This window comes from Prenolepis imparis, unplaced genomic scaffold (genome assembly GCF_030444845.1).
Source record: "Prenolepis imparis isolate NDT839.2.m4 unplaced genomic scaffold, iyPreImpa1.0 SCAF_4, whole genome shotgun sequence".
Taxonomy (NCBI): Eukaryota; Metazoa; Arthropoda; class Insecta; order Hymenoptera; family Formicidae; genus Prenolepis; species Prenolepis imparis.
Window position 1 is genome coordinate 17,285,220 of NW_028141162.1, and position 26,604 is coordinate 17,311,823.

Sequence of the window (26,604 nt, forward strand, 5' to 3'; positions counted from 1 at the left end):
TATTAATTATTTTTAAAATTTTCCTTCGAAGGAAATTTGTTCCCTGGAAATTAATTGTGAAAAAATTCACGACAAAATAATGTATAAAAATAATTGAATTTTGTTTTCGTAATCGCTTATAAACCAAGCGGTTCTTTATTTTCTAAAAATGTCATCTTACTTTTTCCAGATTTCTTCGAGCTTTTAAAGCGCCTTATAGATAATTTAATTAAATTAAATTTACGAGAAAGAGAAAGAGAACTCTTGTAAGAATTTTAAGTTATAAAATAGTATTTTAATCAGTTATTCAGATATATTAAATTTGAAGTTAAAAAAACTTGAAATTCTCTATACATTTTTAATATATCTAAAATTGTTTGTGGCATAAAAACTTGTCTCTTGCAGAAGAAAGCGAAAGAGAGAAAGAAAGAGGAAGAATCTGACAAGAATATTTTATTAACTGTGTAATAAAAAGCGAAAGAAAGAGAGAGAGGAACATTGTCGCGTATACTCTCTTCTCTCGAGAGTTTGAACATGGTAAAGTTTACAAATAAAGGACTCGCGAGATCGCGATACAATCGGCTTTTCAAATGAGACTTCGGCCACCTTCGGTGTTCACCGACGCACTTCGTGTCTCTCTCTCTCTCTCTTTCTCTCTCTCTCTCTCTCTCTCTCTCTCTCTTTCTCTCTCTCTCTCTCAGTCCAACTTGTGCCCGGTCTGCCTCCTGAAGTCAGTTCAGTCGTCGTGGTGCGCTTGTCAGGTTCACGTCGAATTAACGTCGATCCAGTGAGTTCCTAATTTCGCGGAAACATCAGAATCAGCGACATTGAAATCCAATCTACGGAGGTTATCGTCCAAGTTATTTGTCAACCGCTGAAAAATATGTGCAGAGAATTCAGGTAAGTTTATCTCTCAATTTCATTTTTTTCAAGCTTTTTACTTTGTATTTTTTTTTTAATTCTACATTAACATTTTTACGCTCTAACCTAACACATTTGATAAAGGTTTTTTTTTCGTAAAAATATTTTTCTCCCATATATATGCACGTAAAATGGTAATTTTATAAGGGAGAATTTCAGGGAAATAAAATCTATCGATTTAACAATGTCTGCCCATAAAATAAAGCGAATTTCTCGAATTTATTTATTTATTTTTCTGCGCATTGTTTTTGTTTAATAGAATTTTTTCGAATATTATAATTGTTCGAATGACGTTCTCTATATTGCATTTATTGCTAAAGCAGGCATTATTGCAGATCACGAAACGTTTTCTCTTTCATCGACTTTTATATTTATTGTCCATCCAATATCTATTTCATCTTTCTCTTCACATTTATGCACAATTAATATTCACAATATTTTTGACATGTATATATATATCAAATTATTCGCTGAATTTGTATAATTTGGAAATATTTGAGATACAATTTTTATACGATAACAATTTTTTCGAATTGCGATTTTTATAAAGAAAAAAATAAGTAAACCAAGAAAAAATTGATCTACAAGCAAAGATAATTTTTTTATTCGATGTTCGAACGCGGGATGAATTTGAATTTCGAGCAGAAGAATCTCTCGCGGTATTTATTATCCGCCGTTTATATATATATATATATATATATATATATATATATATATATCCTCGCAATCTCAGCCTCGCGCTTTTTCGCGCTGCATGGGATATTGAAAACCCATAAACGATATGAAGTTAAGAGAGAATTTACCCGGACGCAGATATATCCTCCAGTATCCGATAAATTTTAATACAGCAATAATTTTGACGTATCCCATCGCGCACAATATTGACTTTCCGGTCGCTCTCCGCCTGTTCCTTCTCCCTTTTACCCCACTCACCCGTCTCGCTCGTTCCCATATATTTCGTCGCATTTTTCTCTTTTCTTTTCTTTTTTTGACTTTATTGCGCTTGGCTCTGTTTCATCTTTTTTCTTCAGGCTTTAGACACCGGAACATCTAGACTGCTCTTATATATATTGTAAGATTTATTGCTTTATATATTTTTAGTGTTATTATGTATATTATATATATTATATATATTATATAATTTAATATATTATATATTATATTATACATTATATATTTATATTATGTTATATATATTATATAATTAAATATATTATATATTATATTATATATTATATATTTATATTATGTTATATATATTATATAATTTAATATATTATATATTATATTATATATTATATATTTATATTATGTTATATATATTATATAATTTAATATATTATATATTATATTATATATTATATATTTATATTATGTTATATATATTATATAATTTAATATTTTATATATTATATTATATATTATATATTTATATTATGTTATATATATTATATAGATATATATATATATTTTATATATTATATATTATATGATATACATATATAAAATATATATTATAAAATATATATATATATAAAATATATATTATATATATTTTATATATTATATATTTAATACATACACACATATATAAGAGGGTGCAAGATGTAGCGTAAAAATGAATTTGGAATAAAATATAATATATTAAAAAAAGGTGGGAATCTGACGCATATCTCGTATATTTGAAATCTCGAAGAAGTTGTCGCAAATATTTGCGAACATTCCCTTCATTGAATTTACAAAGATTACGCATCGAATGTCTACTGGCGGCGCCAGAGTCTCTACTGGAATATGGTCAATATTAACTTCGAATGGAGTCTAGAGAGATGAGCACACGGGAATACAGATCGAGACTGTTTGCCGCAAGGCTTTTTGAATTACACGATGCATAAATCATCATTAAGTGATCCTTTCGCGTTACTTTTAAAGCGAGCAGATTGAACATATAGCGATCACCACATTTCCAATTGCATCATTGATTGCATCATTGATCAGCCGTCACGCTTCGATACTATCTCTGTCTTAAGTAAAGCGTACACATTTAATATGTACATATAATTGTGTTTGGCGGCTTAATATCGATACTTGAACGAAGGGAAATTAATATTGTCGGAGAGAGAATTAAATCGCTTCTCAAATCATAGATATTTCTGTAATAAATGCATGCCAAAAAATATATCGCGTATCATATTATTTTCGGGTAAGAAAAGAAAAATTTACATGCATCGTTCCGCCAGCAATTTGTTGAAAATAGCGGATATAAAAATCCCCCGGATGGATCGCGTGACATTGCGTAGTTTTTTCAGCTCTATTATTATCCAACGAAAAAAAAAGAACGCGTTTCATATCGAGGCAACGAATTTCCGAGAAGCCGTACGCAATTTGGCATATGGGGGTACAAGTGCATTTTTTTGTCAGGGGTCGCCCACGCACTATTCCACACACAAATACACATACATACATATACGCACACTCGTACGCCTCATTTTTCTCCTCACGAGGCAATCGCTGCTAAAGGCACCATCATCCTCCTGTGTTAGTCACCCGAGACTACAGAGGGTGGAAAAGACCGGGGTCCCCCCTTACGAAGGGGGGGAAAAATGAGCCCGAAGAAGAAAGGTGGATATATAAGCGCGTAAACCCGTATCCGTGAACAGTGCGTTTATTTATCTTTTTTTTCTTCACGCGAGCTGCATGTCAAGAACATAATCATCCCTGTCGTGGATCATTACATGGATGGAAACTTTACACGATGCCTATTTTTCTTTTTATTTTTCTTATAATTTACCGCTGCGTCCTTTTAATTATCCTCAGATTCCTTCGTTAAAGGAACACGTAATTTTGAAGCAGATTAAGCGCGATATGTGTGTGAATAAAAATATATATATATATATTAACATGTACACTATATACTATATATTTAAATGTTTGAACCAAATCTTGTTCTATAAAAATATATTAGCTGATTTTATTAAGATATATATAATATTAAAAAAGAGTACATATATTCTTTTTTAATACTATATATATCTTAATAAAAAACTAGCTAATATAATTTTATAGAAGACATTTGGTGTAAAAATTTAAATATGAAAAAAAAATTGCTTTTTATCGCAATTTAACAATTTTCTAACATCAACTATTTACGAGTTATTGAAATGTATTATTTTGTTTAGAACATATTATATATATGTTCTAAACAAAATAATTATTATATGTGTGCAATGATATAGACAGTATTTTATTGAGTTGCAACCGTATTATTTTTACGTGACATATCTCTCATAATCTCAACACGATTAAAAATATATAAATCATATAAAAATATGTAATTTTTAAATAAATATAGAATGTTAAAAATACAGAATGTTAAAAAATTAGACGAGCAAATTTTGAAGGGAAATAGAAGGCTTTAAAATAAACATTTTTTCTTAATACTATTTTTCTCTACGATGTTTAGTTTTAACACTACATAGTATGAAATAGGAGTTTGACTTAAACAATAAACAAACATATAAGTGGAACAATTAAATTGTATTTTAATCTTGAATAAATACATACAAGTAATTAATTTTTTTACAGTAAATGCTCAAAAATTATTAACTTCAATACAAAGATTACAAACTCAAAAGTCACACATATATTCATATCTCATATCATGCAGTATTAAAATTAAACGTCGTAGAGAAAATTAGTACTAATAAATTTTATTTTAAAGTCTTCTTTTTCCCTTCAAAGTTTATCGATTTAATTTTTCTTTTAATGCCCTGTATAATTTTTACAAACGTTTTTATAATATTGGAATATTTAAAAATCAATCATTAAAAACACATCAAGAATGTGCACCTTATTACAGTAAAAATAATGAGTTCGCAGCTCTTGTATACAATGTATGATGCAGAATATGTGTATATATATGAGAAAGAAAAAGAGATGAGAAAGAGAACAGACTGGGACCATTTCCAGACGGCAGGTCTATTTGTTGGGTTAGGAGACCCTCTCAAGTAAAAGAGGAGTGAACAGAACGTGGGGTAGCACTTCGATTAGGACACGCGATATATTACGTTCTCGGCACGTACGTACGTATATACGTGCTGCCTGTAATGTACACAAGTAGGCATATAAATAAGATCGTAAACGCATGTCTAACAGCATGAGAGTACCCGATCGACACGTGAGTAATACGCGAACATGTACATTTTAAAGATTTTTCATGTTTTTCTCTTCTGCTGCTGCTTCTCTTCGTCATTTTCCTCTTCTAACACTAATATCTTTTTATATGCACTGAAAAAAAATTATTCAAATAAATATTTATTTCAATACTCCTTTATACATCATTTATTTGAAACTAACAATATTGATTTGCCGTGAAAATATATTTGTTTGATGTAAGAAATCTTTTTTCAACACAGATAAATATTCACTTGTTTCAAACAAATGTGTAAAGGGAACTATTAAATTAAATATTTATTTGAATTCAACAGTTTTTTTTTTCAGAGTACTTAAACAATTCTTATTGTTGCCTCCTCTTCGAATTCATTTTGATATATTAAAATAAATTCTCAAACCTATTTTTTATTATCATCCGCAAATGAAAGAAGAGATATAAAAAAATGTTATAGAGAAAAAAATTATTCTTTTATCGACAAGAGACTTTTGTAGTTATCAATTGATTAAAATCTATCTCCTAAGACTGAATTTAGAGCAGCATATAAAAATAACAAATCATTCGTCAAAAATACATTAATAATATTTGAATATATATGAATTTTTGAGATGTTTCCTTAGCTTGGTCAGGTATTTTAAAATTTCTGCCGATGTTAGTTTTATTTTAGTATTAAAATTGGAAAAATTTGGTCATACAAGGTTTAAGGCTGTACGCAAATTTTCGCAGACAACACGATTAAAATTCTCTTCGTACAGAACGAATCGCAAATAACAGCTTAAGTATAGAATTATCGTACGAGAGACTCCCAGAAAAAAAAATGATACTCCTACGTATTTAGAAATAATTGCAGGCTTGTGAATATACAATAATATGCAGGCATTTCAGCCACTGAAATGACAATTGCTCTATTACGTGTACGATGGTGCTAGGTAGACATACCTTTTCGCTTGAAACATTTATCTTTTAATTAGATTATTTATAAATTGTCTATTACAAAAATTATTTTATTTCACAATCTGATTCTTAATATCCGTTCAAAAAGAAAATGAAACTTGCGCGATTCAATATAATCTCTTATTCGTTGCCTGTGTTCTTTCTTCATGAGAGACGAATGCGGTTGAGATCTCATCAAGCGAGGCACGAATCGTATTTTTCTCGTATCGCGCAAAGATCGATCGTGCTTTGGCTTCCAAGAAATTCAAGAATCTTTTGTCCAGACCGAACTTACGGTATATACCGGCGATTTATCCTTATATGAATATAGTGACATAATAGGCAAACGTCCAGGTCGATGCACCGTTATGCAGAATGGTGCTGAGGTCAAAGAGCCGATATAGATGGGAGGGAAGAAGCTGGGAGTCTGGGATTCGTTCCGAGTATGTGCATCGAATATGCTTGTTCGGCTGATTCACTACTCATGAATATTTTAACAGTTTCACAAAGCGAATAAGGGATGTGGTAAATGACCGAGTAAGGTTTTACTCAACATTCTCGGTATAACTGTTTCAATTATTGCGTTCAGATCGCACAATTTTGCGCAAATCTGGTATTCAATTAGAAGATAGAATCTCTTATTTTAAATCATTTTTATTTGTAATTTTTTAAAGAATAATTGAAAATGAAAAACATTGCAATTGAAAAATTATAATTCTTTAAACGATTTATTACTGTAATAATTTTTTTTTCCGAAAAATATTATGTATTATAAGAAATACATTGTAAAATTTGATTAACGAAATTATTCTTGAATTACACGATTATTTTACATGTAAATTTCAATCGACTTTTTGAGTGAAAAATTATCGTTAAATAATTTAGCCAAAAAATGCAGTAATAATATTTTTCGTTGAAATATATATATCATATATTAAATTAGTGTCAACGATCAATATTTTATTAAATCAGTGTCGACAATCAAAATTTAAATCACTTCAAATAATATTTAATGACAATTTATCTTTTTAAAACATTTAATAAGCATTAATTTATATAATTTTAATAAGTTTGGTATTCGACAAGAATTTCTTATTATAAATTTTCAAAAGTATTTGTAGTTTCTAAAAAATAATTAAAAATTACCATGCACAAATAAAATAAATCGACGATACAAATTATTGTAATTAATAAATAAAATATTATAATTGCAAAACTATAATTTTAAAAAAATTTATTTCTATTATAATTTTTTTGTTCGAAAATACATTAGAATGTATTCTTAAAGAATATATTATAAAATTCATTTAATGAAATTATATATTATATCGAATTATATATATAGATATATATATATATATATAATGCAAAATCTGATTTTTTTAAACAATATATTTTTCACATGTGCATTTCAATCAACTTTGTGAGTAGAGGATTATAAAATAATTTTATATAGGCAAAAATGCAGTTATAGTACTTTTCGTTGAAATATATAAATATATTTAATTGCGATTAATAAATAATTTTGATGTTCGCTGCGTCGTTTGCTTTAAGAAGCTAACTTGTCGTTAAATGTTATTTGAAATTACTCAAATCTTGGTTGCTGACACTGATTTAATAAGCATTGATCGTTCCCCGGACGACCATTTTCGATCAGGCATGTGCGCGTACTCAAGCATTATGCATATGCACGCACTCTCGACTCTCGCACGCGCTCGTTTGCATGGCACTATGGCCATTAAAGCCATTTGATAGATACTCCGGCTAAACCTCTCACGAGATTGTTAAACCATGATTGACGAATCACACAACGCCGTGAAAGTACTGTTAACGTTCCTGAATCACTGGTAATATGGAACTTAATTGACCGCAAAATGATGGAAGAAATAACACGCAATTATATTCGATGATTATTATCGATTAATCGCTGATATTTTTTCTATTTCAAAATTATCTATCTGGTTTGGTATTTTATCGACATCAGCGTTTGTAATGGTTAATTATATCCGGGAAAAAAGTAATATATAATTATATATAAAATATGTGTCCATGTTTTCTTCTTTTGAAGACTCATAAATTATATGTATGCGGGCAATTTTTTTCACTTTTTAAAATTGTAGTTTCTTTAAAGAAAAGAATGAAAAAAATTATTTTTGCAACTATTTTTCAATTACTCTTCTTATTTCTTCTATACATACGTATAGAGATTATACAAAAGAAAGAAAATATATAGACATATTTTATATATAATTTATATTTGATTATATATGAATTTGAATATATGAATATTTGAATATTTGATTATTTATTCATATATGAATATTTGAATTTTTAAATAATATCTTTTTTAGAAAATTTCAATTTATGACACAAACTATCATCATATTTGAATATTATTTAAACATAAAAATATCTCTCTCGATTATTTATTAATTTTAATCGATATACATGAATTAAATGCATCTCGTTGAAATATTAAAGATATATATATATACAATAATTTTCCAATCCGGTGTTTTACAGTAACTTAATTAAATGGTAGCATTGGTGTAATTACTCGAAAGTATATGTACTTTTATATTTTCGTTGCGTAAAATTTAACTCGTATCATTTTATATTTATTTTTACTTTTGTATACTTTTATTTTTCACTAATGTAATTACGAAATTAACTGAAATAATATTTCCGCCGAGTGACTTCAAAGCTACAATAATGCTCTTGCATGTAATTATGCACTTATATGCACTTATACTTTTTATGAATTTATAAATTATATTAAATTAAATTCTCTTTAAATTTACGGTACAACTATGAGGATAGAAGTAAAGTTTTTATGAGACTAATAATTTATCGGCAAGAAAGTTGAGAGAAGAGGAAAATTTTATTTCCATAAATTTTTTCCAGCTCACAACTTGCATCAATTTGAAATTTGACGCTATTATAGAAAAAGAAAATACGATTACTTTCTTTAGAATTTTTATATCTTTAATTATCGGTGATAATATCTCTCTTTCTCTCACGTTTCTTGTTTCTTCTTTATGTACGTTTTCGAATTTTCCCCTCAACATTCGCATGAAGCGTATAATCAAAGTTTATTGCCGAAGATACGTAATGACAGGGTTAGGTCTAGCGTGGAATTTACAATCTGAATCTCGAACCTTCAGGCATTGTACGGATTTTTGATCGCGCAATTAGATTGTACATACGTATCTGCAAAAAAACACGAATACTCGACAGTTCTTTATGAAATTTTACGGCGTATTTCCTCTCCATCCGATTTAATTAAAAATGATATTGCAAAAAATAAAGAGAGAAAGCAACAGTATAAACTTTCACGTTCATTTACTCATCGCGTTTTAAAATAAAATAATACGCATTAATTAATAATAAAAATAATAAAAATATTTAAATAAATAAATAATAAAATATATCAAATAAAATATTTTCCTCAATCAAATGCACTTGACAGTTTAAATTATAGCAATTCAGCTCTAACCAGAATCAGAATGAAAATTATACAGATGATTCACCGGCCAAGTTTTTTTCTTTTTTTTTTTTTTTTTTGCCGCTCGATTGGAACACAAGTTAAATTCGTGGCAGGAAGTCACAGAAAAGAAAGAGGAAAGAAGACAAAAAAGATTTTTAGGATAAATGGAAGGGATGGCAAAGTGAAAAAAATATGATATTGAAAAAAGAAAAAATATCGCAGACAGATGTTTTCGACGTGGCTGGCTGCTTCAGACTCCACCTTTATATTCTCGTTTCTTTATAGCTTAACTTCTTCTTAGTTCGAGACTCATCATTTTATTTTATTCGCTGCTTTCTTCTTCCACTTTCTGTTTCCACTGCTCGATACTATCGATTAACGATTCTGTATACGATTCTGCATGTGATCGAATATAGAAATTTTTCATACAATCTTTTTGCTGCTTATTCACATTAAAATTGTCAAAGAATGTTTTATTAGTAAATAAAATAAATATTTAAAAAAACGTTATTTATTTTTCTACTTTCGATATAATTTCGATATTCAGCATTAATATCTTTGAGATATAGTAACATGAAATATTTTTTAAATTAACTTTTTTGTCATATTATAATACATTTAAAGTATGACATAGAAAAGTTAATTTAAAAATTTTTAAATTAAAAAAATTAACTTCTTATTAAATTTTATTAGAGAAATGTTTATTAAATTAATTTGAATAGTGGAACAAAATAAAAATAACCAATATATTATAATGTTAAATTTCCTTTTGCATTGTTTATTTGAAATTAGCGAAATATATAATAATATGCGAGTCCAAGGTTATCCACCTTTCGATGATTCTTTTTCTTGTACTAAAAAGGTGAACAGGAACCTATTCTCCTGGTCAACAATAGCATTCCTTTGTGTTTCTTCTTCCAATCTATCAATGGACATGTGCATGACTGTGAGCAACTAATGGCTCTCGTGCTGTTCTAGGCAAATATTCTTGTTTCTCTTATTGTTCCGAGTACACTACAGACAAATTCTTCTTCTTCCTAGCCTGAATTTCCGCCTTATAGGGAGCTATATTTCAATGTCACGCTTTTTATAAGACTTGGTATTTCGAGAACGTAAAACAGAATGCCCAATAAATTATAACTAATAAAATAAATCTTAAAATATATCTTAGAAATGCTAAATTAGACTCGACAATTTTTTTATAATATTTTATAGTTTCGAGAAGGAAAGAAAAGCAAGATAAAAAAAATAATTTATGAAATAATATGATATAAAAAAAATATCTCGTGAAATATTTCCTTTTCGATTATTTATCTTAATATTTTTATATACAGAATAATAAGCTTAATTGATGAAAAAAGTACATTATTATAATACACTAAAAAATTTGATGCAGCTTTAGCTTTGGAAAATTGAGCTCAAAATTTATCAAAAATAATTAATCCTCCTTTCTTGATAGATTAGCAAATAATTGAATTTTTCAACGCTCGTTTTAGCTTCAGCATTTTTTATTACATAGTTTCTCGCGCAATATGATCAAAAGAATGCAATTGCAGCTGAGTACGAACAGGCGGAAGTTTGAGCAGGATGGAAAATGGCGCTCGTGAGAACGAGATTCCCGAGATCGTTCGCACTTCCTCGTATGATTAAAGTCGACATAAAAGAAGCTCCGTTAAAACAGTTTTCTATGTTCATCACGTTTTCGATACAGACATCGCTTATATGTAACACCTTGTATGTTGTCGCAGACACATTCTTTTACAAAGATATAACTGCTATAGTTATATGTAATATCTCTCTCACCTGTCTCCCTTTTTCAATCGATATAAATGCGAAGTTGTTTATTTGTATTTATACAAAATACATTTTATACTTGTATCTATATATTTTATAATTTTTATACTAACTGATATTTTTAATATTATACAAGACTAGTAATTTTCTAAATAAGAAACTTTTTGCAGCTATTATTTATTTTCTTCGATAAAACCAGAATGAATTACATGAAAACAAAGATATTAAAAATTTTAGTTCAAAATCATAATATATAATTAATAATATATATCGAACCAGTATAGAATAACTAGTATTTTCACTCTTTTTAAAACTCATAAAATTATTCTATACTCATAAAATTATTTAAGAAAAGGGAGAACTTATGGAAGATGAAAAAATTGATATGATAGGAAATTCACATTCGAACGAAGTCAAGTGATGATTTAGATGATTTCTATCATTGCCTTTAATGTTGTAAATTTTTAATTAAATAATAAATAAAACAAGATATAGCTAAACATTTATTAAACGTTGAACATTAATCAATTAAATAGTTATGTGAAAAAATACATGTGTATATATTTCTTTAGCATGTATCTTATTTTGAAAAATAATAAATCGAGAAGCCTCGTACAAAATCAGGTAACAAAATTGTTTTTAAATTCCTCTATAATTATTTTGAGTCAAAATAAATTAGAGGAGAATTTAAAAACAATTTTGCCGAGCCTGGCTTTTATTAGCTCTTCATACGCGATTTTGTATTTTATTCTGTCAACGTTGAGGGATTGTATTTACTAAAATTGCCCTTTGGCGGTAAAATTCTCAAGTTGGCAACTCTGCTTTATTCACGCGAAGAGGCTGAGGAGATCTGGCTTCGCGTCCGGGTCCAGAGATGTATTCGAAACCAATTACACAGCTTATACACAGGATTCTAGTCTCAGAGAGCTATGAGCGTCCATTTAAGCACGAGAACGAGTTTGCGTTTGCGAGCGTCCCGGCTCTTCGTCTAGTCTACACTTGATGAATATATAATTTTCTTTCTTTTTCCTCTACCATCCTCTCTTAAATCATCAGTTAAAGCAACAAGTATAACAAAGTTATCGTGCGCGTTGTCGAGATATTAAAAAAAAAACGATCGTAGCGACAGATCGCGTCAACGTTTATGGGGTCCTCGCGTATAATAATCCAATTAGTTAATTAACGTGAAACGCGTGTACATCCGCGAGCATGTAATTGCGCCAATTAGCGCGTTTATCGGCGCAGAAAACCGCCGTCGGAAATTTCGCTGCAGCGAATTTCTTAGCCGTCTTTCCACAAGTCGGGGAAAGTAACAGGTTTTGTCGACCATCACACCAGGCGAGAGAGGATCAATGCGCGAGATTACGTATCCGAGATTCTCGAGTCTCTTATAGCACAGACGGCTGAAGGGCTTACGTGACCGAAACAATACCTAAGAAAAACAAAGTCTGCTCATGTGAGCCGCGTTACTGCGTGTTTGTTAAACTTTTCTTTTGTTTCTTTTTTCTTTTTTCTTTTTTTCCCCTCCTTCCTCTCTTATCCATTTATTTATTTATTTTTCTATTTATTTCTTTTTTTATTTATGTCTTCTTCTATCCGTTTATTTCTTCTTTTATTTATGTCTTCTTCTATTTGTTTATTTCTTCTTCTATCTATTTATTTCTTCTTCTATTTATGTCTTCTTCTATCTGTTTATTTCTTCTTTTATTTATGTCTTCTTTTATCTGTTTATTTCTTCTTCTACGTATGTCTTCTTCTATTTATTTCTTCTATTATCTATTTATTTCTTCTTCTATCTACTCATTTCTTCTTCTATCTACTCATTTCTTTTTCTATTTATTTTTCTTTAATTAATTTTTTTTCTATTTCTTCTATTTATTTCTTCTATTTCTATTCTCTTGTATGCCTTGTTAATCTATTAAATAACGAAAGAATCGGTTTTAGATTGAATCAAGCAATCAAATAATGACAATAGGAGTTTAATTAACTTTCCGGAAACCTGACTCCTTTATAGTCTCCCTTTCGCCTTTAGTAATTAACTCCTTGAACCGCTTGAAGCCATAAATTTATATACACGAACGTTCGCATGCAATATTTTAAACCCTACATAAGTTTATCGATTATTATAAGTTTAATTGCTTCTCAATTGAAATGAGAATAATTTAGAACGCTCGTTTGCGATTTCCTGACTTTTTTTACTTAGTGTAATATGAGTGCTTAATCGTTCCTCGGTTCGCAGCCGCGGACTTTAATTCGCGGACCGGAAATTAGTGACCGGAATAGAGCGGAGAAAATCGGACCCGCAGATTAATTAGTAACGCATACGAAGTTTAATAGTCGCGTTGAACTAACTCGTGTGATAATAAAGCGTAGCGCGTGTTGATGGCGATGATTAAGGCTACGTCTTTGATTACTACGAGAGGTAGAGTTATTACGACGCTTTCTCTAACGAGACTCGTTCACGCTAATACGTCCACTGAACGTCCTTCTCGCGCCCGTTGCTCTCCGCGGCAAAAAGCACGTCGTTCATTACTTCCGTGCTCCTTCTTCAATTCAAGATCCGCTTGAAACTTGGAAGAAACATGCCTGCGCGCGAGCATGCAGTCGTCCAAGTTTTTTCCCCCGGTTCTAGTCTCTTTCCCTCTTTCATGTATGTCTGCCCATCAGTGTTGTTTCTTGGCAATGGCTTGTGGATTTAATGAGCCGTAAGAGACTAGTACTATATATATAATATATATACACACACACATACACATATATAATATAGATAAACTAGTTGGTGCAGTGCGAAATCGACGCCTTTCGCTGATTTTTCTGTGGGATTTATTATTATGTTTATTCGTTTATTTAAATTATATAATTAATTATATAATTATATAATTTGTTGAATGATTAATAATTATTTTAGCTTCTTTGGATGCATGAAATCAAGTTTAGAAACCTTGTAGTATTTAATTCTTATTATTCTCAGTGATCTTTCTTGTTTATTTTTTTTTATTGTACAGGATTATTGCAGTTGATATTTAAATGTGAAAAACAAGAACATAATTTTAAGATTTAAATCAATACTAGATATATTAAATTGAATAAATCTTTACATCAATGTATTCTTTTCTAACAACCTTGACTTTGACATAAAGTCAAGGTAAGTCACGGTCATAACTCTGAGTAATCTTCGAAAGGTTTTATAGCTGTCGTTTGTTATTTATTAAAAAAATATTATTAAAAATTATTATTATTAAATTATTAATAAATAAAGATTCGTGCAAATAAAAGTTTAAATATAGGCTGACTAAAATCTTTTAGTGATTACTCAAGGTTATGACCTTGATAATATATTTCAAAGTCAAGATCATTGGATAGAAGTATATTAATATAAAAATTGATCTTAAATTGAGACAATGATGATGATTATTACCAATTCATCAATGTGTATGAGAAAACAATTTAACGCGATAATGACAGTGACATGAAATTTCGTATAGTGTGCTTAGAATTTTAGTTTACAAATTTTAGCTGTTATTTATATCATTATAATATGGAAAATAATATTTATATATATATTTATAAGAGCGAAATAGTTACACACTTTTTAAAGTTAGTTAATTTTTCTAAATGTCACTTTTATAATTTCATTTCCAAATAAGTCATAATTGATATGTTCTACTTTTTTGATATGTTTTCTATATATTCTATTTGCAAAAATAATCTTTCGCGAATGATTAAATTCTTAAAATATTTTTAAAAGAAAAAATGTGTAACTCTTTTGTATAGCAAACTCGGCCGAGGCAAAATTCGAAGTGTCAGTGCATTGAGATTTATAGACAGCACATCTGCTTGTTTCTCTTCAGCTCCAACGTAAACCTGAAAATGAACGTGTCGCGAATGCAACGTGTTTGCGGTTTTATGTATAATGTATCTAGCCGCGCTATAGATAAATCAATAAATAGCTCCGTTCATGTCGATAAATTGGATATTACGCATACCTATTTATTATTGTTGCAGACTGCAGACACGTTTTTCTTCTTTATATTTCTTTTATTGTTAGTTCTCGCGATACACAACAGGATTTATCGCCCAGATAAATAAGAATTGCTTTATATTAATTTAATGATTGCTTTTATTTGACTTGTTTTTCGATTCGTATTTATCGGACTTGTAAAAGAAATTGTTTTTATTATAAAAATGTAAAGAGACATTATAAAGTTGTACAAATTATTTTCGACTGATGTAGCGCAAGTAAAATTTTATAAAAATTGATAGAAAGAACGAGAAAAAAAAAAAAATGGAAAAGTATAGAGAGAATTTTTTATGCTTATATATTATAATATATAATTTTTTTAGATATGTATTATAATCTTTGTCATAGAAATTAATCGAAATTTGTAGTCTATTTATTTAATTGTGATATTTTATATTAATTTTACTTCTTCGTAACATAATTTAAATTACAACTATATAAAGAAATACAATATATAAATCATCTTAACAATTTTGATACTTTTTGTATCAATGAAATATTATATCAATCAAATAATATTTTTATTTTTGAGATATAAGCTTTTCTCTATCTCGTACATTTCTTGCACAAAAAGCGTCATAATTTGTTCACACATATACTTGTGAACATTTTTGTGATGCACCTGAACATACTTGAACTCGAATGAACCGGGATAGATAGTGATTCATGAACGTTCCAACACAACTTGTGTGTTAAAAGGTACTTTTCACACCTCCTATACTCGAGTTTGTCAAGGCGTATCTGAAAACGCTCGTCGCGGCTCATAGATAAACTCAAGATGACTCTCAATAAATGTTGAAATACCTCGTGTGTACAGTCAACAAACAAAATGGGGTGAATGTACTTTACACATGGGTTACGTAAGTTCACGAAATGTCAAATCTGCGAGGGTTCACGTACACTGAGAGAATTTTCTCTTCAAATTTACCTTGAAAATCATGGTAATCGTGGGACAATATGGTATACTAAACTGCATAGTAAAATTAATCAAACATGTTTTATTTATAATTTTTATTATGATAAAGATTAATCAGAGAAATTCTTATAAAATTCTTTCCATACCATATTGTCCCACGATTACCATGATTTTCAGGGTAAATTCTAAGAGAAAATTCTTTCTGTGTAGTTGGAATAGTAACCGATAACAGATTACTCTTTGTTTAAAAACAAAAAGAAGAAGAAGAAATCAATAACAGGCTACCTCTGACAGGTAGTCAGAGTAATAAGCAATAAAATTGGAGAGTTAAATGGTTCTATCTTCGATATCTGTGTTAAATCGAGTTAAGCCAAGTAGCAACACCGGATGATCATGATCCGATGATCATGAAGATTAATCTCCGGTCATCGCGACGTCGGTTGCCAATGTTGGTATTCCTCGCCATCCTTCATTCCACAGCTAGGCGTTACCTTTCCGCCTCTCTCTCTCTCTCTTTCTCCACCGATATACCTGGAGATTTCCAACTGTGAGCTTTTCTCACGCATACCTGTATGCGCATGCACGTGCTCGCACTCTCCTCTTCACGCTCTTCTCGAGCTCTTCCCTCGTCAAGCTAATTCGAACTTTCTTCTTTGAATATCCGCTTCCGCGTTCTTTCAAGCTGCTGCGCCTGTGCACTTTTCTACGAACTGTTACTTCTCTCAAAATGTATATTTTTGTGCACTTGCATGCGAGATAACAAAAAATATTATTTTTGGAAAAATGTGATATAATTTTATATTTATTCGTCCCTCTTTTTGGTTCATGTATTTGTCCTTCGTGTATATGTGTGCAATAAAATAAAAAAATTATTTTTGAAGAATTGTGACATAATTTTATTATTTATTCGTCTCTTTTTTGGTTCATGTATTTGTCCTTCGTATGTGTATATGTGGGCAATAAAATATCCCAGCTTAAGAAGCCACTCTTTACCCCTTGTAAACTAAAGCAGATAGACCATAATTATTATACATGACATTAATTTAATTAAACTTTTTATAAAGTGATCATTCACAAAAGTTAAGTGTTAGAACGAAGAGATATGAATATTTTTTATAGGAATGTGGGTATATTAATATAATAAAAAAGTTATAACATGCTGTTCAAAATGAATACAATGACATATGATTCGAAAAACTATTTTTAAAATTATATGAGTTTGAAATTTTATATTTGACTACTAACTTTTCTTATGATACAGCCAATTTTTCCGATTAGCGATGACATGTTTAAGTATAATCAGATGACAATAATTATATGATATCATTAAATGAAAAGTTAGTAGTCAAATGCAAAATTTCAAGCCGATAAAAAACTCGTAATTTCTAAAATAATCCTATTAAATCATACACATGTATATACAATAGAGTTTTAAATTATTTAATTTCATGTATATCTGTTATAATCTATCTGCTTTAGTAGGGGAGATAATAAAAGGTGATTTATACTGGGGGGGCACTTTGTGTGTGTAAATGTGTGTATGCACACAGAGAGAATTTTCTCTGAAAATTATGGTAATCGTGGGGCAATATGGTGTGAAAAGAATTTTATGAGAATTTCTCTGATTAGTATTTATCACAATAAAAATAATAATATCTATCACATTAAAATATAAAACATGTTTGATTAATTTTACTAAACTGCATAGTAAAATTAATCAAACATGTTTTATTTATAATTTTTATTGTAATAAATATTAAGCAAAGAAATTCTCATAAAATTCTTTCCATACCATATTGTCCCACGATTACCATGATTTTCAGGGTAAATTCTAAGAGAAAATTCTCTCAGTGCATGTGTGCATGTGTGCATGTATGTATATACATATACAAATATTTTTATAACTTGTTTTTCTTATTAAAAATAAAAATTTAAATATTATATATATATTTCTTTTTTCAAATATAATTGTGCATAATAATTTTAAGGTTTTTAATCGACGCACAACTGTGTTAATCTTCTAATGAATAAAAAAAAGCGCCTTCAAGCATTTATTTACGTCATTATATTTCGGTCAATACATTTTTAGGTCGAAACAAGAATAATAACTCGCCTATTAACACTGTATATTTAATAAAATATAAAATAATTTTATAAAATAATTATTCATAGTACTTTGATATTCTGTAATGATATTAGTCCGTTCTTTATGTGTCGTATTCTGACATATACATAGCGATAAACATTTATAATTGGCACTTTGTATATTCTTTCAAATTATTTGCTTACAATTCTTAAAAATTTCTCACTAATATTTTATAATTATTTCTAACTATTAAATTGTAAAAAAATATTTGCTTACTTGAAAGCAATGTAACTTTCTTTTTCTCTTCCTTGCTTATATTCATTCTTCCAGCTTCTTTCCCGGCTATATAAGCGTCGCGTCGTTGTAAATAACCACGTCAAGTATCTCGCTGGATGGAGGAATAATTTCACAACGAGGGAGATGCTTGGCTGGCATATTAATTTATGACTATTGCATGACGGACGTTCCAATTTTCAGGACCGATGGACATTGTGACTTATTAAACATAGTCACTCGCGCCGACACAAGTGAATATTTCATTATTTTTCTAATAATAAGACGCAAATGCGTTGTTTGTAATAATTATGCATAAACATTCCGCAGTCGTATCTCATACATTTTTATCGTACACAATTTTATTTTTTCGAATATCTAGAATTTCTCGAATATCTAGAAAATATTCTCATTGTTTTTTATAATAACTTGTGTACATTTTATTATATAATAAAATAATAGGGAACCTTTTTTTGAAATTTTTTTTTATTTAATCAATTATCAAGTTGAATCGTGAATTGCGAGCTGTTAAAGCATTCTGTTCATTTTATTATAGACATGCGTTCTCGCGTAAAAATATAAGAGAAATGCGAAATAATTAATGTGCTTCATTCTGAGAGTTCTGAGCAAGCAATTAAGACGAAAGGGTTATTAATTGCATAATTAATGTAAGAGCAGAATGAATCGACATATATTTATTCTCGCAATATTTTAGATTTCTTCATAAAATTTCTAGATTCCTCTTTGACAGATAGTTATCATTCCTCCGCTTCTGAAACTTCTTTCATTTTATTTATTTTTTATTTTATTTATTTTTTATACGTAACTAGGTTTATATAAGACAAAACTAGAGACGGCTGAAGGATTATAAACGTTTCTTTCTTTGAATTTCTTTTATCACCTTTCTTGTGCTCGGGGTTATAGTTAGACGACTTCTTCTGTTGGTTCCATGCGACAATCATGACTCATGATGAATCGTCTTTTGATGTAACTCTTCCTTTTCTTCATTTAGATCTCGAGACTCGAGCGCAATATTTATTAAATATTTTATAAGGCAGAAAATATCTACTTAATTCATGAATTAAAGCTTTTTGCATTTAGAGAAAGATAAGTATTTAAAAAAATATTTAAAAATTAGAATAAATTATTTTTAAAAAGTCATTATACTCTACAATTATGACAATTATTTTTAATTTAAAAAAATATTTTGGTATATAAAAAAAATTTTCTATAATTATTTTATATATTCCTTCTACTAAAATATTTCCTATTTTTTATAATATTTTATTTTATTATATTTTATTATATTGTATTACATTTTCTTTATTAATATTTTATTTCCCATTCTTTATTATATTTATTTGATTTCATAAAACCTCTATCACAAGTATAGGTATTATTTCTCTAATTTAAAAAGATATTTTTATTATTCGAATAATTATTTTATTTACCAAAATAATTTAATCAATTCTAATAATATATATATTTTTTATTTTTTATAATTTTGTTAAATTTAAATATATTTTAATAATTTAAATATTGTTTTAAAAATATAATTAAAAAAATATAAAATCTAAAATATTAAAAATATAAAATAATTTTTTTCGTCAAAATTAATTTCTGTTTTATAGCGTACAATTGTTTTCATTTTTGCATTTAAATAAATATTTTAATTAAGAAACTTTAACTTTTCGAATGGTTTTCCTGAACAAAAAAATTCGTTCTGCATCGAGTTATTTCGTTTCTCAATGTAATTATATTGTAATGTAATAATTATACTGCAATGTAATTTTTGTTTTAGATTATTACTTTTAAGCAGCCTCCTGCTAATGTTCTCCAGCGATCTCGCCACGGCGACTATCTCCGCGGAAAATGCGTTCGATTTCGAGACAGTTCATACGAGCAACGCGGCGGTCCTAAACCGACTCGGGCTAACGCCTCTTCAAATACCCGATGGGCATCACAAGAAACGGCTGGCCGGGCCTGAACCTCCGCGACTCGGCTCGCAAACGCGTATACATCAGCCTTACAGTCGTCGTCACAGTCACCGCGACAGTCACATTTACATAGTGAAGCTTCCGGCTAGTCCTCCGTACTATACCATCACGAAGCCCCACAAATCCGTCAACGATGACAAAGTGACCAAGACAGGCCCGAGCTTTCCGGTGGGATTTCAAGGAAACGGTAAACCCGCCAAGATTTATCATTGGAATTTACCGGTCGTCAAGAAAATTACGGAGAAGAAACGTCTCCAGCTGAGCCAACTGATGATGGACCAGGCGAGAAAGAGAGAGGATGCGAAGAAACGGCAGAAAACGTCCTCCGCGAATCAATTTTATCCCCTTGATACCACCAGCAAGAATAATCATATCAACGATGATAAGCTTCATGCTCACCAAAAGCCGCTAGTGAAGCATGTCAGGAATAACGACAAAAGGCTCACCTATCCGGACAATAATAACGATATCAAGTTTGAATTGACGAAGAAGAGCAGCGATGACAAGGTTTATAAACTGGACGATTTCAATTTGCATAGGATCCACCTGACCAACGAATTTCACGGCTCCAAAAACACCACACCGAACATGAAGAAGCACCGGAAGAAGGCCGCCATGTCATATTATGCTCCAATCGCCACCAAGACCGGTTCCACCAGCATCCACAAAAATTTCCCCGGAAATGGCAAACCCAAGGCTTTTTACATCATGGAGAAGAGTCGCAAGCCGGTGTACTATCACCCTCTCCTACCTTAATTCTTGACTGTTGTCGTGTATAATTGTGCACAATCATGTAATGTGTTAAGTGGCCCGTGAGCCTCTGTTAGCCTAAGTAGACGCGGTATAATATTCTGTTTGCATAGGATCAGGGGTCGCCGTTTTTTCGAATAGAGACAACGACAGAAGAGAGAAAGAAAGAGAGAGAGAGAAACAGAGACTTCCTTATACTTATTTGGTAGTTCTTATTTAAGGTCACATGCATTTTTTGCTGTTCCAGTTCTGTTATAGATGTATCTCGTTATTCCTTTTCCTTTTTGCTTAAAAAATTTATCGATAAGAAGGGTAAATATCTCATTGTCGTATCTTGTCGATAATTCGCATTTTTATATATATTTAATTTTATAGTATATACGATGTTATATATATGATTGATAATCCATTCCGCAAATCGAGAAAAAAACATTTACATTTTTATTGCTACACAACTAAATTTATGCTTCACGAAGTGAATGAGCATATCACGTTTTTTTTCACAAGAAAAGTTGTATTATAAATCTATTAATACATATATGATACATACAAACACACACATATACATATATTGAATTGTTTGCATAGAAGTTTATAATGATTTTTAATAGATGATTGAGAAATGTCATAGAGAGAGAAAGCTATTTAAAGAATATAACATACTATATACATAGTTTAAAAGGTGATGTTTTAATAAAACAAAAATTGTCTTAAAAACAATTGAATTTTTTGACGATTATCTGCATTTTTTAAATTAAAAAAGTAAGGTATCTTTTTATCAATTGACATTTTTCTATTATCGGAAAAGCAAAAACATCGTACAAATATTAAAAGAGACACTATTTACAATGACAGTTTTTAATCAATTGTTTGCTTTATTTAAAGCTGGTGATCTCTGTTTCGAAATTAATAATCGAAGCATTCAGAATTGATTAATAAAAATTACGTTGTTTTCTTCTAGAACAGTGCTAAATTTCATATTTTTTGCAGAATGCAGCAAAAAATTTGTGCATCTAGACTGAGAAATGTTTCAGCATTTAAATCATATTTTATATATATATATAAAACTTAGGCTCTTTATTCTTTTGCTACTTTATTTATATAAAACTCATAGAAAATGCTAGGAAATGTTATATATTTCTTATGTTGATTCAAACATACTACATGATGTTGATCTACACTACAAAAAAAAAAAAAAAACAGAGAAGTTAACATTTTCTCTACAGAGCTTAAGTCTCAAGTAGATTAGATTTTTTAACGATTAAGCGCAAAGTTTTGTAATTGATCGGGTTTTTTTAAAGCGAGAGAGAGAGAGAGAGAGAAAAATCAGAACAATCGCATTCCGAATATTTCTTCCTGCTGAAAGATCATCTATGATCGTATAATCAAATCCTGTGTCGCTAAGTTAAGTTAATTAACATTGTTAATTGCTAATTAACACTGTATAGTATATTTTTATAAGTATAACATGCGGATTTTATAAGTATAACATACTATTTCTATGCGTCCGTCGTTCATGCATAATCATGTATACATGACTAATTACACATGTAATCTGTCGAATACTTGATCTACGAGATGCTATCTAAAAGTTCCTGAAATATATTATGATAAATTAAATTATACAAATGTATTTTATTTTATTAACATATTTCGGGAATTTTTCGGTAGCCTCGTATTTAATATGATTATAGGCGGACTTTTTATGAAGACTGGACAATACATATTTTTACGTAATATGTAGATCTACATACGTTGATACGAAAATCTTTTTTACTAAATATTTTTTTCTATGTCCTTTTTCTATGTCCTTTCGCATATATTATAAGTCGTAGATAAGAATGCTCGATTGTAATAAGGTATTCAGTATAACGAATAAAAATATTTATAATCCTTTGTACATAGCTTGTTCCGGTGTATTTTGTATTTCTTATACATTTTTAATCAATATATATATATATATATATATATATATATATATATTAATGGTTTTTTTAATTGTGGAAAATATTCATGGTTATTATTACTTTAAAGATTCTTTATCTTCTGTCATGTACAAAATGACTAGTTATTCCTTCGTATATTATTAATTTTTATTTTTTATAAGATAAAATTTAATACTTAAAAATGATCTCTAACTATTTTTGATGCGCTTTAATGAATATATAGATTCTTGTAATTTTTGGCATGGAATTTTTTTTAATAGATCATAAATTGTAAAATTCTCACAATTTGAGGTAATTTTACCAAGAGATCATTTCTCTTATAAACTCTATGTGAGAAACTTTTTCAACTTCTTGGTATTAATTGAGTTATTATTTGTGATAATAGAATTTTATTAATTAAGATTCGTCTATTAAGATCCTTTCCTGTTCTTATTTATTGGATCATGGTTTCTTCATTGATCATAAACCTGTGGAGCATTAATTACGATTGCAGTAATTGAATGAACTGTTTTTATAATCACGGCATGGGATAATGAAGTTACAGATCAAATTGCATTATTAAATGCAAATTGCAGCCATTAGTAAGAGGGAACCGGTCTTATCTCTTCATTTGATATTAACAAAGATATCGAATTTTTTCATCAATGTTTAATACACAGCTTTAAAATTAATAATACTCTAGCATTAATCTCTGAAAAATTTTTTTATCTTATAAGATCTTTAATATTTTCGCAGATAACTTTGCTATCTTTTTCATAAAATTTTATTAATAAAAAAATTTATGCATAAAAAATAATAAATCTTCTCAGTAAATAAAATAATTTTTTATTATAAATAATTGAGCTACTTAAATATGAATAATTTATTAATGTTTTACGCATATATTGTCATAGTCTATTAAATTGCGGAATTTTATATTTAAAAACTGCATGCGTGAACAAGCTTTTGATCGATAAGATAGTATTTGAAAAAATATCATAGAAATTAATGAATCTGCTTATTGTTAGTTCTATTTATGATCTTATTCGACTGCTTTTTATCTGAATGAGAACCACTTGTAACCCGTTACAACGCATTTACTTTAATATCTACAAGCAACAGCCGTGCTTGACGACGAGTCGCTCGCCTGCGAACCACATTTTTTGGTAATTGACCGTATAAATTTGAAATATTAAGGAGGGGACATCTTTTTGCAGCGGGCAACTGCTCTTATACATTATTCTCGTATCGTTTTACGTGTAATAACATGAGCAAAAGCATTTACCGAACGATTACACAGATTACATCCATATATGAATTTTTTCGTGACAAAAATTCAACGACAAAGTATACATTAAACGGGCAAAGTGAGAATCATCATTATCAATATTTCAATCTTTTCGTTACCCTTAACAAAACTCGTAATTGTATTTCTCACATTATATAAAAAAACACACTTATATAAAATAATTTAAATTGCGTTATTTGTATTTGTTGAATAAACATTATTAGATTGTATTGCTAATATTTTCCTAATTTTTTTTGTGATAAAATAATTTACTGACAATGAGAAATGATAATTACTATCACTGATAAATTAAAAATTGAAAAGAATAGGATATTATATAACTAAAAATACGTAATTAGAAAAAGAAAAATATATCATTATACATATCTGACGAAATTCATATCCCAAGTCAATATTTGTATTACGCACAAGAGACGACGAAATAGGTTCTTTGCTTTGCCGTAATATATCACGAAGAAAATAAAAAATAATACACACATCCACATATATGTAATCTAGTTCTTAAAACCACTTTTACATATATATTTCACATATTTACAAATTTCTAATTACATTCATGTTGTATCAATAATAAATATTCTATAATATATAAATACTAAAAAAAAACAAGTTTAAACAATATAAATTTCTAAAATTCTAAGATTATGTAATTTACTTATATATGATGTGTCACACACATACATACATATATCATGAATATGACGCATAGAACATAATATACATATGCACATACATATATATAAAAAACATTATAAAAATATATTAAGTAATTTTTAAAATTGCATATTTTGTACATTTTACAAAAGGCTTATAAAAGATTATACTTATCATTTTTATAAGTAATTCACATTTGTCACACCAATAATAATAAAATAATATAAATAAAATAATATAATTCTCTCGGAAAACATTAGTTCAAACAATATGTGAACGAAAAAAAATTTTTGATTTAATTTTTAACGAGCTATTACACAGAATTAATAATGAATAAATTCTCCGTTCAAAACTTGGCAAAAACTTATAATATTTCAATGTCACTTGTTTACGCGTTTTAACTTATTTCTATATACAATCAATTAAATTTCAATAATTATGGTTTTAATAAAATATTACATAATATTTAATAATAATAAATAACAATGATAGTATACGTAAATTATAAATATTAATAGTGCGTTAATTATAGGCAACTCGGAACTCCGTTCAGCATTATTTTTATCATAGATGAAATTGGTTTCAGATTCATTCATATCAAGAGTGACAAATAACTATACAAATTCACATTTTTTTCCGAATTATTTATCACGCGTGTTACATTTTTACCTCAGAGACGAATTCCTTCTATTACGCGATCGATTTAAATTGATTTAATTTAATTTAATTTAATTTAATTTAATTTTAATTAATTTTAATTAATATATTTTATTTAAATATATATATATATTCGACGTGACCAGATGAGTTCAATAATACGCGTTCTGATAACCGGGATATCGGATCGACTGGTGCATCGAGGAGGATCCATCCGGACCAAGCAGATACAAGCTGGTCAATTTGCCATTGAAGGTGTAAGGTTCCATATCAAGGCTACTAAGCGAATCATCCGGCCTCTTTGGCGATTTGTGATTCGGCCACAGATAAACGGACGTCGGTTTACCGTTAGTCACAAAATCAGTTGACAGACTGTCCAAGTTCGTAATTGGGCTGTCAGCTGGTCTCTGGTTAGGCTTCTTTTGCCACTGGTAGACGGAGGTAGGCTTGCCATTGCTTACGAAGTCTATAGGCACTTTGATGAAGGGATTTACGGTCTGCTGAGAGGCCGGTTGAGGTCGTCCCGCAGGTCTTACGTAGGGTAGCTGAAGCAATTGGGTTACAAGGGGTAATTGGGGCTTTAAGGCTGCGGTCGAATACGTAGGTGGTTGCGAAATGTATCCCAGACCGGGTACAAATGTATACGGAGTGGGTGGAAGTCGGATGTAGAAGATGTTGCTATCTTGGTACCTCTTTTGAAACTCCTCCCGCAATCTATCCTTTCTTGTAACTTC

At 29.2% G+C, this 26,604-nt stretch overlaps 1 protein-coding gene across 1 annotated transcript; it reads left to right on the forward strand.

The window, feature by feature from the left end:
* Positions 1-707: 707 nt before the first annotated feature.
* Positions 708-21,759, forward strand: LOC145935204 (uncharacterized). Its single transcript, XM_083036322.1, has 2 exons — positions 708-879; positions 20,380-21,759. Exons 1-2 carry the CDS (start codon positions 863-865, stop codon positions 21,329-21,331), a joined length of 969 nt encoding a protein of 322 aa, XP_082892448.1. The 5' UTR covers positions 708-862; the 3' UTR covers positions 21,332-21,759.
* Positions 21,760-26,604: the final 4,845 nt, after the last annotated feature.